The 19196-nt window shown below is 40.6% G+C and overlaps 1 protein-coding gene across 8 annotated transcripts in view; it reads left to right on the top strand.

Moving 5' to 3' along the window:
- Window positions 1-19196, top strand: part of galnt14 (UDP-N-acetyl-alpha-D-galactosamine:polypeptide N-acetylgalactosaminyltransferase 14 (GalNAc-T14)) — a 154602-nt gene that overhangs the window by 24484 nt on the left and 110922 nt on the right. For 7 of the 8 annotated variants that reach the window (XM_040125650.1, XM_040125653.1, XM_040125656.1 and 4 more), the window contains one exon: window positions 6367-6536. In XM_040125650.1, the coding sequence (XP_039981584.1) occupies window positions 6367-6536 (170 nt within the window). Of the gene's footprint in view, window positions 1-3656; window positions 3729-6366; window positions 6537-19196 lie in introns of those variants that run through there. The other variant, XM_040125651.1, reaches the window with a different exon arrangement.

The following is a 19196-nucleotide window of genomic DNA, read 5'->3' as shown; positions in this document are numbered from 1 at the left end:
CACACCCCGTCCTCGTTGTCTCATTTGTTCTCTCATCTTGTCTCCTCACTCCACTCCTTTCCTCTCCACTTCTTTTTCTCCTCTCCTGTCCTGACTTTTCCTTCCCTCTCCTTTTCCTCTCCTCCTCTTGCTTTTGCTCTGCTTCTTTCTCTCCTCTTTATTCCCTTCCTTCTTTCTCATTATTTTATCACCGCTTCTGCTTCTCTTCTCCTTTCTGTTTACCTTCACTCTTTCACTACCTTCACTCTATCTTTACTCCTTAAAAAATGTTATCTCCTCTCCTCTTTCATCCTTCCTTTTTCCTTCCTCACCCCCCTTTCTCCTCCTCCTCAAATCATTCCTTTCCTCTCCATTTCCATCTCTCCCATTTTCCTTATGTCCCGTCTCTCTCTTCCTTTCTTCCCTATCTCTTTTCTTTCTGCTTTTTTCTCATCTTTTCCTCATGGCATCTTCCCTTTAATTTTTTTCTCCTACTTTTTGCTCACTTCTTCACCATTTTCTCACTTATTTCCCTCTTCTCTTCTACTTTTCTTTTCTTGCTTTCCCACCCCCCTCATCCCCATTTCTTAAGTTCCTTTAAGTTTGTATCTTCTTACTTTTTACTTAATATTTTCATCTTTCCTTGCTGTCCTCACATTCTTCTTTTGCATTCCTCTTTTGTGTTTCTTTCCTCTCTTGATTTCTTTAATTCACCTTTACTTTCTGCCCCTCATCTTCCTTCTCCTCTTCCTCCATCTCTACCTGTAACCCCTGCAGCTTTCCAGGTTAACTACAACCATCTGCCTCAATGTTGAGTGACAGAGAGACATACTTAAACAAAGAGAGAAACTGAGAGAGGGAAGGATGTGGGACATCTTTTTTCACATTCCTCTCAGTCGCTGTCTTTTCTTCCCCCCTCTTGGTTTTCCTTGCTCTTCCTTCTGCAATATTTGTCCTTTCCTTCTGTCTTTGTCTTTATCATTTTCTCTTCTCTCATCCCTGTCTTTCTTACATTTTCTCTCACTTCTTTCCACTCCCTCCCTCCTTTCCTCTGTTTCCTCCCTCCCCTTTTCCTCTCCTCCTCTTGCTTTTGCTCTGCTTCTTTCTCTCCTCTTTATTCCCTTCCTTCTTTCTCATTATTTTATCACCGCTTCTGCTTCTCTTCTCCTTTCTGTTTACCTTCACTCTTTCACTACCTTCACTCTATCTTTACTCCTTAAAAAATGTTATCTCCTCTCCTCTTTCATCCTTCCTTTTTCCTTCCTCACCCCCCTTTCTCCTCCTCCTCAAATCATTCCTTTCCTCTCCATTTCCATCTCTCCCATTTTCCTTATGTCCCGTCTCTCTCTTCCTTTCTTCCCTATCTCTTTTCTTTCTGCTTTTTTCTCATCTTTTCCTCATGGCATCTTCCCTTTAATTTTTTTCTCCTACTTTTTGCTCACTTCTTCACCATTTTCTCACTTATTTCCCTCTTCTCTTCTACTTTTCTTTTCTTGCTTTCCCACCCCCCTCATCCCCATTTCTTAAGTTCCTTTAAGTTTGTATCTTCTTACTTTTTACTTAATATTTTCATCTTTCCTTGCTGTCCTCTCATTCTTCTTTTGCATTCCTCTTTTGTGTTTCTTTCCTCTCTTGATTTCTTTAATTCACCTTTACTTTCTGCCCCTCATCTTCCTTCTCCTCTTCCTCCATCTCTACCTGTAACCCCTGCAGCTTTCCAGGTTAACTACAACCATCTGTCTCAATGTTGAGTGACAGAGAGACATACTTAAACAAAGAGAGAAACTGAGAGAGGGAAGGATGTGGGACATCTTTTTTCACATTCCTCTCAGTCGCTGTCTTTTCTTCCCCCCTCTTGGTTTTCCTTGCTCTTCCTTCTGCAATATTTGTCCTTTCCTTCTGTCTTTGTCTTTATCATTTTCTCTTCTCTCATTGTCTCATTTGTTCTCTCATCTTGTCTCCTCACTCCACTCCTTTCCTCTCCACTTCTTTTTCTCCTCTCCTGTCCTGACTTTTCCTTCCCTCTCCTTTTCCTCTCCTCCTCTTGCTTTTGCTCTGCTTCTTTCTCTCCTCTTTATTCCCTTCCTTCTTTCTCATTATTTTATCACCGCTTCTGCTTCTCTTCTCCTTTCTGTTTACCTTCACTCTTTCACTACCTTCACTCTATCTTTACTCCTTAAAAAATGTTATCTCCTCTCCTCTTTCATCCTTCCTTTTTCCTTCCTCACCCCCCTTTCTCCTCCTCCTCAAATCATTCCTTTCCTCTCCATTTCCATCTCTCCCATTTTCCTTATGTCCCGTCTCTCTCTTCCTTTCTTCCCTATCTCTTTTCTTTCTGCTTTTTTCTCATCTTTTCCTCATGGCATCTTCCCTTTAATTTTTTTTTCTCCTACTTTTTGCTCACTTCTTCACCATTTTCTCACTTATTTCCCTCTTCTCTTCTACTTTTCTTTTCTTGCTTTCCCACCCCCCTCATCCCCATTTCTTAAGTTCCTTTAAGTTTGTATCTTCTTACTTTTTACTTAATATTTTCATCTTTCCTTGCTGTCCTCACATTCTTCTTTTGCATTCCTCTTTTGTGTTTCTTTCCTCTCTTGATTTCTTTAATTCACCTTTACTTTCTGCCCCTCATCTTCCTTCTCCTCTTCCTCCATCTCTACCTGTAACCCCTGCAGCTTTCCAGGTTAACTACAACCATCTGTCTCAATGTTGAGTGACAGAGAGACATACTTAAACAAAGAGAGAAACTGAGAGAGGGAAGGATGTGGGACATCTTTTTTCACATTCCTCTCAGTCGCTGTCTTTTCTTCCCCCCTCTTGGTTTTCCTTGCTCTTCCTTCTGCAATATTTGTCCTTTCCTTCTCTCATCCCTGTCTTTCTTACATTTTCTCTCACTTCTTTCCACTCCCTCCCTCCTTTCCTCTGTTTCCTCCCCTTTCTGTCATCTTTTCCGTTTTCCTTTCGTACTTCACTTTACCCCTCTAGCTCCTTTTCCCCCACTTCCCACGTCTCTCTAATTGTCTGCTTCAAACACTTTGTTTCCTTCCCCCCCTCCCTTTTACCCTCTTTAATTCCTCACTCTCCTTTTTCCATCCTCCCTTTTTTATCTTTTTTCATCATCGCCCATTTTGTCCCTTTCTTTACCACGGTCGGTTCCCCTTTTCTTTCTTTTTCCCCTCTTCCTCTCTCGTGTCTTTTTACCCCTCAATCTTCTATCTTCTATCTTCACTCCTTCCCCTTTCTCTCTTATTCCACTCATCACTCTATTTCATCTTTTGTCCTTCTCTCTCTTTTCACTTATTGTCCCTCTCTCTCTCTACCACCTCTTTCCTTCTTTTTCCCTTGTCCTAACACCTATCCCTCCTTCACTTTCCACCTTTTCTGTCTTTCTCTCCTTCTCTATTTTCCTTTAGCCTTTTCATTCCTTCTTTATTTCTTTCTTCCTTTCCCCCTTGCTTCTCTTTCCCTTCCTCCTCTTTTGTCCTCTTTTCTTCTATTCTCCTTTCACTCATTCCATCCGTTTCTCCCTCCCTCCTTCTATCCCTCCCTCTTGTTCTTCATGCTTGGTTGTTACAGCCACCAGGAGAAGAACTAGCAACACAGACACACATACACAGAAAGAGTCTGATTCCCAGCCCTCTAATGGCCCCATTTAGACAATGTGTCGCATCAGCAAGTCGTATGGCTGAATAATGAGGGGAGAAGAAGAAGAACGAGGAGGAGGACGAGTGAAGAAGAACATGAGAAGTGTCAGTCGTTTTCCGCATCCCTCCATCTAGGCTGCTGCTTCACCGTAAATGTTGTGCTGTTAGACAAACCATCAGTGCCTTGACCCTGTGTGTGCGTGTGTGTTCATTCATCTCCAGTACGAGCCAGTGTGTGTGGTCGTTTGGGAGAAATATTGCATCCGGGGGTTTTTGCTGAAGCTCCTGTGTTATGTTTATGATGGGGCAAAAGGGAGAGAGGGAATGATAACGTACATTCTTTATATCTCTCTCGCCCGCACAGAGACATCCTCCTTCTCTCTCTCTCTCTCTCTCTCATGCATTACACAGACACACTGAAGTACACACTCCATCTGTATCAACTGAAACACACACTCTCAAACAGCTTCTCAAATGATACCTACACGCAAACACACTCATAAATGATACACACGCAAACACATTCACTCCCTCAGTTGTTCAAACAACATACACACACACACACACACACACACACACACACACACACGCTACCCACGCCAACAGGAAACTGTACTGTCTCATAAATGATGTACACTCTCTTTTAAACTCCACACACACACACACACACACTCACAGCAGAGCTCCGACAGACAGAAAGTGTCTCTCTAGCCTTTTTATTTATTTATTTAAAATTTGCTGCCACCTTGTGTTTTTTCTCCACCAGCTGTTAGGAACTGAGCGGGATTTATGTGCTACATTAACATTTTATATCTTTTTTTTTTTAATAACGTTTGTATTTTCAGGGGAAGTGGGGGTTTTTCTGCAGAGTTTGTTGACTCTACTGTGTGACACTGGCGTCTTTTTGGTACTTCTGCAGAATAACCTGTAGGAGGACTGACTTTCGCTTTGGTTCACAATGAGAACTTGGCCTCTGATTAGCATATTAAAGGGCCATACTGTTGCCTTTGCATGCCTTAGACTATTAACTACAAACTGCGTATATTCTACGTCATTGGTGCCTATTTTGCAAAGCAGACCATAAGTTCTTTAGTTGATTCCCACCTTCCAGCCAGTCATATTGATTTCATTTATTCACTGTGGCAAGACAATAAACCTGCAGAGACTTCGAACCATACCGAGCTCAGAAATTCATCACAGTGAATGTCTAGTTAAATTTATTTTATCGTGAGAGTTATGTTTTTGTTGTGTGGTACTGCAGTTGAAGAGTCTCTTCTGAAAACGTACACTATCGATGCGTTCATGGACACCCTGACAGCCGAGAGTGGAAAAACAACCTTTCAAAGGCAAGAAACGACAATATTCTCAGTAAAAAGATAAACATACAATTTGTGATCCAAATAAAAACAAAAGTATAGCTTCTCCCACCAGAAAAAAATTCAAAACATAGCATTGGAATAATTGGTTTAAGCTATTATAAATTAAGTTAATGTTTTCTGATGCTGTTAATGGTTTATTTACATCTACAGTGTCTGTAAAGACAGGAGGAAAATAGGCCTATATAACTGCAATGAATGATCAACTCCACTTATGTATGTGTATTAAGATCAATTTGATATAATGTCAAAATAAAGTACTAAGGGTTTTAAAGCATGTAGAGCCTCTGGCAAAGCACAGATCAGTACAACAAAGGCTGCTGAGAGACAAAGTGCAGCCTTAGTCACAAAACAAGGAGAGAACAAAGAAGATGAAAAACTGAAGTACAACATTCATCTTGTTAAATACCAAAGAACAAGAAGTTAAAAACCTCTCTAAATCTTCTTTAAGTAAAATGACCTTTAAAAGCTCTCCAGATGCTTTTAAAAAGCCTCTCGCCATGGACAGTCGAACACGCAGATTCTGTACATGCATACACACAAACACACACACACACACACACACACACACACACACACGTACACACACACACGTCTACACACACGTCTTTGGTGGATAATCACAGGTTGGAACCCAAGACTGAGAATGTGACATTTATGACTAAATCTCACATTCAGTTGTCATCCAGTCTGATGACTGATGCAAAGAGAATGTCAGTCAACAAAACACGAAGCGGACTGCTTCAAACCAAACAACACCAACGTTCAGTAGAGGGTCACCCACAGAATCTTCGGTTACTCATTGATTGAGAGATTCATTTATTGATTTATTGGGTTGGTGACTGACTGACTGCTTGATACATCTCATTTACGGCAGCCAGATAATTTGGGTAATTAATGGATTTAGGCAAAGACATAACTATATGAGTTCTATTTTTTTAGGGAGAGACTGACAAAACACTGCTCATGGATAATACATTATGACTAAAAAATAGGTCACCTACTGATTTATTTACTGATTTATTTCTGTAAACAATCACGATTTCTAGTTAAAGAAATAGCCTACAAGAAAAAGTCGTGGTTCTGATGCAGATAATTGAGATTGATGTGTAACTGATATACCAGGATGTTCCCAGACATCTTTACTGACTGACTGGAGTGGTGAATCAGTAAATTCTTTGTTGTTTGTTTGTTTTTTCTTGATTGATAAATCACATAAACTAAGATCCTCCAGTTCTTGCTTCTTAAATGTGGGTATTTGTTTCTTTTCCTGTTCTAATTATTGTCAATTGAATGTCTTTGCAATGCGAAGTAAAATATGAAGCGATTAATCGATGATGACTGACTGATGACTGATTGATTCACAGATTTCAGATGCAGAGTGGGAGGACATGTTGGAGGGTTTTGATGAGCGGAGTTACCTGAACGCTCGGCGCTGGAAGCCCGGCGATGACCCGTACACCCTGTACGCCTTCAACCAGAGAGAGAGTGAACGCATCCCCAGCAACCGAGCCCTGAGAGACACAAGACACTACAGGTACGGACAGACAGACAGACAGACAAACGTGACACAGCATGCAAACACAAAAAATCACAGAGAAACACGTGAAGCTACGCAATACACACAGAATAATATATGACAATATATACTAATACAGATATGCTGGAAATACACAGACCAAAACACATTTGTCTTTTTGCTCATTTCTTTTCTTTAAGTCAGTGTGTAAGACGCAGATGGGTTTGAGAAAATATGAAACCTGGTTGACGAACTTTATTTCTACAACCTGAGATATGGCAGTCTACTATGTTCCACTCGACCTCTGTAGGAATCTGTTTATTATACACACACTCGACAGTGTGATGTATGGATCTGTTGAGAGAGTACCTCATACAAATAAAGCTTATCAGTACACACACTAACCCAAACTGCAGTAGCCTGCAGGCATAAACAAACTAATCAAAACACAGACGTGACACTACAGATCAGCTGTCAGTATTACAGGTATGTACACACACACACACACACACACACACACAGTCAAACAGTAACCGAACAGCAGCTCTTGGAGCTCGTGATTAATCCCCTATCTGTGCTAAAACAAATTTAGATTATGGAACCAAACATGTCTTCATGGAGAAACCACCAAATTACAATCTGTCTGTCTGCTAAGAAATTAAATTAAACACCAAAATAGAAATCCTCTTAGTGGAGCGCAGTCCTCGTCTGTTGGAAAGAAGCGCAGCAGGAAGATAAGGAGTGCGCTGCCTTGACAACCGCTGTCTTCTTACACATTTCAGCAGATAAAAACTTCCAGGCACTTGTGGAAAGCGCGCAGAGGTCCAGTGTAGCCTGGCTGAGATCGCACACACAAAAACGTACTCACTTTCCAAGATGCTCTCAGCAGTCAAGGCACTTCAGTATTTTGAGCTTTTCTTACACTTTTTACATTGTTGCATTTATTTATATCGTTTTTGACATTCATTTATGGTGATATGTCAGAAAATACTTTGAATATCAGCATAGAGCAGTTTTTCACAGGATTACATCAGAGTAAATCCTGTCTTGGTCTGATGAATGATTTAATAGGTTTACGCGTGTTTAGAGAAGGGTGTTCATTTCGTGTTATTGAAGGTATTTTTTAGTGTCATGAACTTTATAGTCTCTGTTTATTTGATTCAAGTTACGAAACTGATGGAAAACTGGAAACTTTTTCAATACATTGTGTTGCAAAATCACATATATGCTGTGCAACTGCTTCTCATCCTGAACTGCACCTAGTTTATGCCGTCACTGAGTGAAATATTCATGCCTGGGGCATTTTGTTTTCACATCAGCTAGAAATATTCTATATGTGTGGTGCATCAATTGATACATAACTCTCCACAAATTCAAACTGACATTTGATATGTGTAGAAAGTTCGAGATCCTGAGGAGTATTGGAATTTAGATTCTGTGAAGCTGAGCAAAGTTTGTCCGGCTAACTTGGTTTGTAATGATTAACCAGAGGGTCAGGTGATATTCTATGTACAACTAGCAATGAATTGATCCACTGTAACAGGTATTGTCTGTGTATCCAAAGCCTGATTTACCTTATTCCTCTGTTCCATAAAGCTCCATAGTTGTCCAAATAGTTGTCCATCAGTGAGCCACACTGTTGCACCAGGATGACACACACTGCGGTTTATTTTGACTCAGCCCCGCATACACTCCATCCTGCTGCCCCAAATACTCACTATAGAGCACCAAATGTGTACTAATCCACCACTGGAAACAGTTCCCAACAAATGCATTGTTAACTATGTTGTCTAAGGAAATGGCTTACGAAGTTTTTTTAAAGATTTTGATCTTCAGTAGGGACCAGTGGGGTTTGGGCTGAGAGCCTCAGACAGAGCAGGGAAATCAGAAAATATAAAGAGACAGATGAGCACATCACTTGTTCTGGTGTCCTCGTTGGATTTGTTGACTATTTAATGAATATATAGATTAATACCATATTTATCCTTAAAAAAGGTTGATTTACTCCTTTTTTTAGGTGCCATTACTATTTTGATTTTTTTCTTTTCCCTAAAATACCCGTTTGATAAAGGGGATGACCAGCACAGCTCATGGTGACCCAGCTCTTTAATGGGAAGCGGCACGTGGGCGTTAATTGGGCCGTTTGTTCTGACAGTCACGGTGAACATGACTAGGTCCTGGATGTTTCCTGCTGCTGCAGCTGCTGGTGGTGGTGAGCACAGCTGCTTATGGCTCCACTACTCACATAGGAAGCTAAAATCTGTTAACATAACTGGCACGTACATCACCCTGCGTGTGCAGATGTGTACAGCATTTTGAAGATGTATCCCGCCGATGATGGGATGTATGATGTTGACTCAATCAAAGCTTGTCTGCTGCTTCTAACACTGTGTGTCTGTGTGTATGTGAGAATGTGTCGATGGCCTGCATCATCTGCTGTGTTTCCGGAGGAGGGAAATTTTCTGTCGGGCTGACATAAGGCGGCTGAGAAGTGTGTGTGTGTGTGTGTGTGTGTGTGTGTGTGTGTGTGTCTTTTTTTACAGAGAAAGTGAGAAGTGTGTGTAGGAGGGGGAAAGCAGGGATACGCTTACACATTAATCTGTTCGCAGTGAGGTACGGGGCTGATAGTGCTCATTTATCTTGGATAGGACAGCGATGAAGGGTGTGTGTGCATATGTGTGTCTGTGTGTGTTTGTCTGTGTGGATGAGGGGGGTTTGCTGTTATGTGATTATCTGTTAACTCAGTTACCATGTAGCTGTAGATCTCAGAAGTGCTTGGCAGGGAAAATGATAGCACCCCGTACTTTGTTAGGATGGAAAAAAAAGAAAAACTGCAGTGAAATCCGCAAGTGAAGCCAGTGAGGTTTTGTATTCTTAGAAACCCCTTTTCTTCCACTGCAGACTCACTGAGGTGCTTCCTACACTTTGGCTCTGTTCCTGATAGGGGGAGTATTTGGTAGAAATTCAAGGTGGTGTGACAGAAATTTGTAGAAAGAGCACAAGTGAGAGTGAAGTGAGAGTAATATCTGGCTTATAGCAGGGTAATAATAGGCCTTGAGATTATTCTTCCCTATCATTATCCTTATTTGCCCCATTATTATCCTTGTATAAAAATAAATGACCGTGATATTATCAGTTTTATTTTAACATTTACCTGGTTTTTACCCTTTAAAAAATGTGTCAGTGGGCAGCCAATGTGTTTGGAGAATGCCCATCCAAATTCAAGGATTTTCTCTTTATCCTAATCAGGACATTATTATGTTTCCTCATTTTGTAATTCTTCAGTTTGGTTTTACATAAATAATAATCTGTAAATTAACCAAACAAAACATTTCCAGGCTGTTTAGAAGAAACACATTATAAACGGTTTAGTGTGCTTGTAGTGCTTAAAACCAACAGCAACAGCCAAAGAAACTCAAACTTTGCCATCAGAAAATCCAGGAAAAAAGACTGTGTGATTGACAGGTGATCTCTGGGTAATGTAATGCACAAACACCTCACCAGTGAGCCTTAAAAACCAAATGAAAAGACAGAAAAACAAGAGATGCTGGCAGATTACCACTCTAAAGTGAAGTTCCAGTAGAGAAAGCACAGCAGGTTTAGAGAAGAGTGCCCAGGTCTGTTATTTTCCCAGTGGGGCAACGATAACCTGAAGATTAGACACGCAAGCTTTTGACCTGGGGTTTGCTGGGTTGGACTCCCTATAGCCTGCAGGCTAGAAGAAAGACATAACCACTGACAGTAAGTGACTATGCCTACACTAGACAGCTTCGCCAGGGTTCAGTGCGATGCAGGTGTGATACTTTCTCTGAGATTGTGGGCACATCTTCCATGTTAATAATCTAAAACAGGATATCTAGGGGAGTCTCATTTCCAGGCTCCCTTTCCAACAAGTATCTAATAAAATCATTGCAATTAAAATGATTGAGATTTTTTTTTTCTTGTTTCACACAAAAATTCAAAGAAAGTCGTCACTTTTGATTCCATCATTGGTTTACTTTGCCTGATATTAGCATTTTTAGAAATGCAATAGCAACACAAACATGAATTCTAGGAACTTTTAAGCATGTAGATTGTAAAGCCAGTTAGTTTCTGGGGCTATTTTGTCAAAAGGATTCACAGTCACCTGAATCCTGCAGCCGAAGCCACTAGATGCTGGCTACAAGTTGACTAAAAAGTCAACTCGAAACTATGTTGTTGAAGTAAATGGGGAAACACCTGACTTTTCTATCAGAATGCGAAGTCGCTAAATATTTTCTCATGAGCTAAGTTCACATCTGTGTGTGTGTTGCAGTCAATTCTTGTTGTTTCATTGAGTAGATATTAGGCCTTAAAGACTGGTACGCTTTACCTACCAGTCTGTGGCTACAATAAGCAAAGTCAAATGAAAGTAGTAAAGGCAAACTCCATTTAATTCGTCCCTTCAAAAACTTGTGTTTGACATGTTTTTGTACAGTGTCACCTTTCTGGCATTGATCTTGAAAGTGCCTAATTACTCAGGTGTTTGGTTGGGTTGAATGTGTCTGTATGTTGCAGAGCCCCACTGCATTGCAAACAGTGATGTTTTGGTTGGGAGAGGGGATCAGAGAGGTGTGAGGAACCGCTTTTTAAAGCAGCGTGAGCAGGGAGGTGAGAGGAGAGTTACAAACGGCTTAGAGAAAGATGGGGAGATAGAAGAGAGAAGGTGGTTGTAAGAGAGAGAGAGGGTGAGGAATGAGGATGAGGAAAAGTCAAGAGGAGATTAGGAGAAAGAGAGAAGGAGGTGGAGGAGAAGAGCAGGAGAGGAGGAGATGGGGGAGATGCCACAAACTGCTGAGAGGAAAGATAATTGCCCCATGCAGAGCTTGAGAGGCTGTGTGTGTTTGTGTGCGTGTGTGTATAAACCACTCCACTCCAGCGCTCTGCTATTATCTCGGTGAACAATGGAACCTCCCTCCGTCTGCTCTCCGACAGACAGACAGTCTATAAGCCCAACAGCCGCTCGACCGCAGGGATTAGATCCAAGCATGAAGACAATGGGCTGATACGGGACAGAGAGGAAACACGTCCTACAGCACTACACAATGGGTTGATATGGCAACAAGAACTGCATAAGAAAAAATATTCTAACGCAAGACAAAGGAAATCAGAGAGGAAATGTGTCGTACAATATAAGATAAATGGTATAAATGGCAAAAAAACGGTTTTATACAATGCCGAGTACAAAAAGTGATCTCATTGAACTTTGTGAAGGTGCATTGATAAGAAAAAACTCCTTGGTTTCTTTTGTCCCTTAGTGTATTGTTTCACTATCTTTAAATTCAGAATAATATGTCAAGAATGTATTTTGCGTATTTCAGAGGAATGCTCCGCTGAAAACGTGTTGGGCTATCAAATAATCCCCGTCTGTAGATTTGAAAGGTGACTCTGAAAAGTTTGTAGGGATTGGATCCACGCATGAAGCCAGCTTGTAGCTTGTCAGTTTTCGTTCACAACAGTTCCAACAGATTACAACAACGAATCGGTTTCACTCTGGAATATTGCCCTTAAGACTTAAAGCAATTTTCTCCTGCAGCATCTACTTTACCACAGTCCATCTGTTCTATTCTACTTGTAGTTGGTGTCAGTCACTTACCAGTTTGTGCTAGGGGTTTGAATTTGCTTCTCATGACCAACGTAAGTGGTCGTTCATGTGTTGTTTGTGTCACCCCGGAGTTATTTTGGTGAATTCTGCTTCCCATTATTGAACAGACAAAACTGCCGATGTGTTTGGCAGTTGTGTTGTATTTGTTCTTTCACTGGGACTCTGTGGTTAGCAACAGCCCAGCAGCAGCAGCAGCAGCAGCAGCAGCACTGATGGTCAGAGTGCTGTGAGACCCAAGACTGGTGCTCTTCCCCAGAGTGATCTGAGGACGCTGCTAAAGTTATGTATATAATTATGTATAGAGGAGATAGTACTTATAATTAAACGAATTACATAAAAAGAACATAATTCATCAAAGGAATGCAAAAGTACAATCATGAATAGGCACCACTGTGAGATAACACTAGATATCGGTGTAGAAATTCTTAATACAAAGTTCAAATATAAACAGGATAATCCAGATTCACATTCCTGCTGAGTGTTTTTTCCTTTTTTTTTAATGATACCATCACTGGAGCACCCTGGTAGCGAAATGGTTAAAGTGCATACTGCATTACCACAACATCCAAGGTTCGATCCTGGCCTGGGTCTAGGCCTGTGTTGCATGTCATACCCATCACTCTCTGCCCTCATCTCCTGCCTGCCTCCTCGCTATGGACTGTCCAGTAACGGTGAAAAACAGAAGACCTTTAACCATTTCAATTTCAAATCTCACCACACTTGACAAGAAGTTGTTCTTTATTTCTGTACAAGACGAGAAGTTTTTTCTGGGAGTGCTTTGCATGAAGCCTCTGTATTTTTGCTCAGTTTTGATGTCTAAAACCCTCTGCAAATAAAAACCAAAACCACTGGCATAGGTGGATATCATTTGGGGTTAGTGAGAAAGTATGATTTTTTTAATGGGATGTTATGAATAGAAGGCAATAGTGTGATACAGTAATGGAACAGTTATAAAGTTATAAAAACTTACTAATTGATATTTAGTACAAACAAAAACAGTTTTCTTGAGTTTTCTACTGCAATTCCATAGGTGTCTTGTTCTGGTTATGAGAGAAATGTCACCAGTTTGAAACAACAACAAAACCGTCAGGCACCTGTTTGTCATTTTCTTTGTTTTGCTGGAGTGGGAAGCATCGTTATCGTTCCTATTGGCAACCAGAGATAGGCCTGTGCCTGGGGGGGGTTTGGGGTTTCAGCGGTCCACTGAGTTGGTTACTGATTAATTCACTGAAATGTGACCCAGTGATCCTGAAACGTTATTCTGTGACCGCGTCCAATTGCGTGAGTTTGTCTCTGCAAAGTGTGAATTTGTGTGTTATGTGTGCACACTGGCGTCAGCGTCCTTTCACACTCAGTCAACCACTGAGTCATGTTTCCATGAATCACAACATGCAGCTAAACATTAATCACTGTATTAGCTTAGGTGCCTCCTACGCTGACGCTCTTCATCCTTCTCAGATCACAACCCCCTGAAAAAACACAAAGAAAAAACCCCTCTGAACTCTGACACTGAGTGATTTTTATTTCCCTCGTCAAGCTTGTTTATTTGATTACCTGCTCCAGTGATGAATGATCACGGAGTCTGGTATCAAAAGCAGATGGAGGTAACATAAAACATCTTTGAGGCTCTGATTTGCTGTGAAATGATGTTCTGCAAAAAGGCTGGGATTTGAAAACACACATTCGACCTCTAAAAACTTTTAACCTCGTTCACTGCATTACTTTATTTGCCTCCTTCCAGTAGACACTGATTTGGTCATTTGCAAGTCTACATGTTTAGATTATAAATGGGCTACATTTGGTCGAAAAGTGAAGGTTTTTTTTTTTAGATGTCTAGGTTACATATAGCTGTTGTTTCAACCAGTCTGGTTCTAGCCCTCTGAACCCACATCTAAGATTTTTTTTTTTCACTGACTTAAATAGAACTGATGATAACTGACAACTATTTTTCCATTTGGAAAAACGACTAAGCCAATCAGAGTTTTGTATGTGGAATTAAGCACGGAGACATCATCTTCCTGTACCAGAGCCAGGAAACACGTGATAGAATGTGGTTAGGAAAAATGTCGGCAAATGTGGATGTGATCAACACGGCTGTACAGGTTGAAAGGCAGATACAGCAACCTTATCCAGTCAACATATTTCTTCAATCAACACGACAAACCTTAACTCTTCCCAGCAACTACTAACCACTAACCACTTCTTTGTTGAACTGAAAATGACATAGATGGAACAGATATGTCAGCCAAGATGATCGAAACCAGTGCTTACTGCGCTGTTTCAGTGGCTCTTAATCTTTTCAGCTCCAAACTGGACTGAAAAGCGCACTGGATTGCCATTTCTTTTTCACCTCAGTTCACTTCAGTTCACTTTAGTTCAGTGTGACTTCATGTTCATGTGTGCCGTGCCCCTTATGGGAAGGGAAAGACTTCATTTTCAGCTGACACGGAAGCTGCAGTAGCAGAAGATACAGATTTGTGTTCCTGTAAATCGACTCCCAACAAACTGTACAGCTATGTCGATCTCATCCACCCTTGTCACGATTTTTATGGCCACTTTCCTGTTGCTATTTATTTTTGTCTGGAACAGGAAGATGATGTCTCCATTCTTAATCCCACCTACCAAGCTCTCGGCTCGTTTTTTTGTTTTGTTTACAAAAATAGCTGCAAAAAGAGCACAACATCAGAACTATTTGAATTGCAACAATTTAGAGGTGTGGAGTCAGGCTGGTTAACCCACACACCCCCACCCCGGGCACTGCGAACTTTTACACTTGGCAATGATTTTTATTTTTTAGTTGGTTATTTATAAGATGAAGTAAGCATCATGAAAATTTAATTATTTCTTAAGAACAATCTCTCAGTGACAGTAATTATTGATATAAAACTAATTTGATGACTAGAAATGTTGTTTTTCTACCTGTCAGGTTGAAATTCCTACATCCCAAGATGTTTCATAGAGTGGGTTTCAAGTGGAAAAATCGAATCCACACATTTAAGTGGTGTAAAAAACAAATTCCTGTTCAAGCCAATGACACTGGACTAAATCCAGCTGTGATGCTCTCACTTAAATCCATCTGAAACTTTGAACAACGTATGGATACTTGAACGAACATTCAGGAACCTTAAATTTAATTGAACAGATTCAATGAGATCTTATCAGCGTATTAATTAAACGCCTTTAATCAGAAGACAGAATCTAATGTCCTCATACGTTTCTGTGTCAGACAGCACACGATATCACTCCTGTCACGTTTACCACTGTTTACACTGTATTTAACAAATGGCACAAACCTTGGCAGAAAGGTCTCTGTGAGGCGAAGAAATCCCCTTGGTGTATTGTGGGTAATCTGCTGATGTGGAACCTGAGCTCTGAAGCACCCCGGTGCTCTACAACGGCGCAGAGTGACAGTGACGCTAAGCGGCTTTACCGTAGCTAGCGCCTCAGCTAACCGTCCTGCTCTTTCTCTGAGACGACTGCATGTCGAAACAATCACCGAGCAGACAGCGTTACAACTGTATCTGCTCTGATACCTGATTAGATTTGTTTGGCTCTTTTTTTTTTTCCTCCCTGTTTTTTGATTCTACCGTTTCTTTTTTTATCTTTGCAGCAGGGGTTTTATTCAAATTCCTGCCTTTCCATTGTATTTTTTGCTTTGTTAATGATTGCAGAGTATTACAGGGAGCTGCATTGTGAAAAAACACACTGTTTGAAACATGACGCAGAGCTGCTCCTTGAAAATGGACTGAGACGGTGGATTCGAGTGAACCTCTGGTGTCTCATTGATTTCACCTCTTAAATCTACTTCACTCATGGGGCGGGGGGGGGGCAGATTAAAGACAGAGTTTCTAAGCCCTCGTATATTTCAGGCATGGATAGTGAAACTTTAAGAAACAGTCCAGCCTGAAACACTTTGCACCACCGGGTCCACTGTGTTGTTTGATGTTTTATGTCAGTAGAAACAGACAACCGGGTGAAGAAAAGGTGGTTCACGAGAAAAAGTACTGTTCAAATCTCATCACAAAATAATGCAAGGAAGCCATACTGATTGTAATATTTAAAACATCTAGCAGTTAGGCATCTAGAGCAGTAATTCCCAACCTGGGGGTCTGGGCACCTCCAGTGAACCATAAAATAAATCTTAGTGGTTTCAAGATGATTAATATAATAGGAAAGTAGAACACATATATGGGACAAGGGGTTGTAAATAGAGGTACAGATCACTTATCTAGAATATCTAGAGTATGCCCTTAGTGTAATAAGACCCATCCCTATAGTTGTTGAATTCAATACACTGATAGGTGACATATTAATGGAACGAGCCAGATCCTTCCCTAAACTTGTGGAACTCTTCTGGAGGAATGAACACCATTTCTCCAAAACCCATTCCCTCATTTGTTGTTTTGGTAATGGTGTTTGATTGTAGTAGGTCCAAAATCTCCGACAGGCGCTAAATGTGGCTGAGGCCGCGGCATACGATCTTCACACTCATGTGCCCTGCGTTGAGGGGTCGGCGTTTGTTATGTTTCTCTCTTGATACAACGCTACAGTCACTACAACCCCCAGAGGACGGTACGGCAATGCCTTTTCTCCAAACAAGATTCTGTGCGTGCAGATGTTCTTTAAAGTTTCATCTTACCTACGGTAAACGTTTAGGGTCAGCATTTTCAAGCCAATAGTTTTCGTAGTTATTAGTCGTAATCGTTCCCTGATTGCCTGTCCCTATGAGTATTTTGATGCAGACCTGAAATCAGACTCTAAGTCATTTTTAATCACCAATAAATTTGGATTGTGCAGCGCTGGCAGAGGTGTGAGCCCTCTGAGTGCTTTTATTTTATCTTATTTTTTCTTAAATCTGCAGCTAATGAAAACCTGCCAGAGAAGCCGTCTGCAGCATGGCGTACGTGCGAAAACACGGAGGGTGTTAGACTGTAGAGCTCAAGATTTAATGCACGTGACCTGACAGTCAGATGGCATAACACCACAGGGATGCAACTATAAAACTCTTATAACCTAAAAATAGTATAATGACTGTTATAACATGTCAGGCCTGCTAAGGAGTTATAATTACAGTAACTATACTATTACTGAATAAAAAAAAAAAAAAAGTCACATTAGTTATGTTTTAAGATTCTTGTTTAGGATTTACGGTCGCAAATTGAGGATGATAAATGTGTAAATATTCAGATGAATAACGAAACCATATTAAGAACAACTAGTCTTTTGTCAGTTGGCAGGATCACATGCACAGTGAGTAAATGTACTCACTGTTATCCAACACTGCATTCTCGCAGCCTTTAGACTGGTGTAACACATCAATATTAACAAAACATAAATTCACTTACATGCTGTGTAATATGATAATTGTTATCATTTTGCAGTTATTTCACACTTGTAAAATTTATGTAGCGTATACATTGACGTGGCTTCGAAAGGGGCGGTATAATGGCAGTATACACGAGTGTGTGAGTCGCGGAGGTTGTGGCAGCCATCGATTGGTCCAGTCACATATTGATCTGTCTTCATTGACTGGCTGGTGTTAAGTGCCTGTCAACCATTCTGTCACCACGAGAAAGATCGCTGTTACATCCACTTCTTCTCGTCTTCCTCTCCTCTGTGTGTGTGTGTGTGTGTGTGCGTGTGCGTGTGCGTGTGTGTGTGTCGTCTTGTATTGAGACACTCTGATCCTCTTCAGGCCCTGACAGTCTCGACCATCCTTCCCTCATTCCTCCTCAATTTTTTTCTCTCCCCCTTTTCGAGGTGTTCCTTGTCTCTTTACTCTTCTCTGTCCTTCCTTCTGCCGCTCCTCTTCCTCCTCATCCTCCTCCGTCCTCTGTCCTTCTTTTCCCCTCTTTCCAGGCTTCTCTCGTGTCTGCTTCAGGCCATATTTAAATTGAGCTGGAGCCAGAGAACAGTCAATACTGCCTGAGGTGTGTTCTCTCTCTCTCTTTCTGTCTCTCTGTCTCTCTCTCTCTCTCTCTGTCTCACTGCGCGTTGCGTGCTTTGAAAAATCTAAAAGTAAGAGGTGGAAAAAAAAAAAGAGGGAGAGAGAAAGAGAAACAGGTAGATTGACAGTCAGTGCAACACTGATCCAAATTATTCAGTATTATAAATCCAGTTTTTATTACATTTAGTGACAAATTTGTTTGTTTACAAGTGTATGAAGTAATCTAAGACTTCTGTACAACATAAGTGAGAAAGGAAATCTTAGGTGTGAAAATCTGACAGTAAGACTAAATTAGTTTGTTTTACAGTGGTGTGGGAGCAGGAACAGCAGTTTTTATTGATGGCATTATGTTTATTTAATTTACAGTATGTTACATTACATTCATTTTGGGTCACAGCAATCTATATACAATGAATCTATATACCACTCTGCATGGAAGCATTTGGGATCATTTTTATTGTGACTGAATGAATGTGACTGATAGCAGGAACACTGAATCGTGATGCGGATGCTGAAAGTGTATTTAAGGTGGATTAGGCATATCAAGGTGATACTCGATCTGTTTAATAATTTCTGTACCAGCCTGAGCTGATCAGTGCATAATTCATTGAAAAGACACTTTTGCCAAAAGCCACATTGGAGCGCGTTCAAATTCCATCGGAACATGTGCTTGATGTTTGAAAGAAACTAAAAAAAACCTTTTCATTTTCCCAGGCTCATGGCTGAGGTGTTGTTTCTTTGTCATCTTTCGCCATCTCTCTCCATTTCATCATTTTTTCTGTTTGTTTGCAGGTGTGCACTGATGTGTTGTAACTTTACACTTGCACGGTTTTCTATTTTAAATGTGAAGCACTTTGAGTTTCACTTTTAGTCTGAAAAGTGCTATATAAATACAGTTCATTATCATTATTATTATTATTATTATTATTACCCCTTCCAACTAAGCTCAGTGCTACAGTAAAAGTACAAGAAAAGAGAGGTTATTAAGTGCTAGCATAGGATGTCTAGATATAGTCTGATTCAAAGAACACATGTATTTGAGTATCTGCGCAGAATTTTTTTATTTGTATTAGAAGCTTCTAATTAGGGCTGCAACTAATGGTTATTT

This window comes from Xiphias gladius, chromosome 4 (genome assembly GCF_016859285.1).
Source record: "Xiphias gladius isolate SHS-SW01 ecotype Sanya breed wild chromosome 4, ASM1685928v1, whole genome shotgun sequence".
In the NCBI taxonomy this organism is placed as follows: domain Eukaryota; kingdom Metazoa; phylum Chordata; class Actinopteri; order Istiophoriformes; family Xiphiidae; genus Xiphias; species Xiphias gladius.
This window is presented reverse-complemented; position numbering and strand designations above follow the sequence as displayed.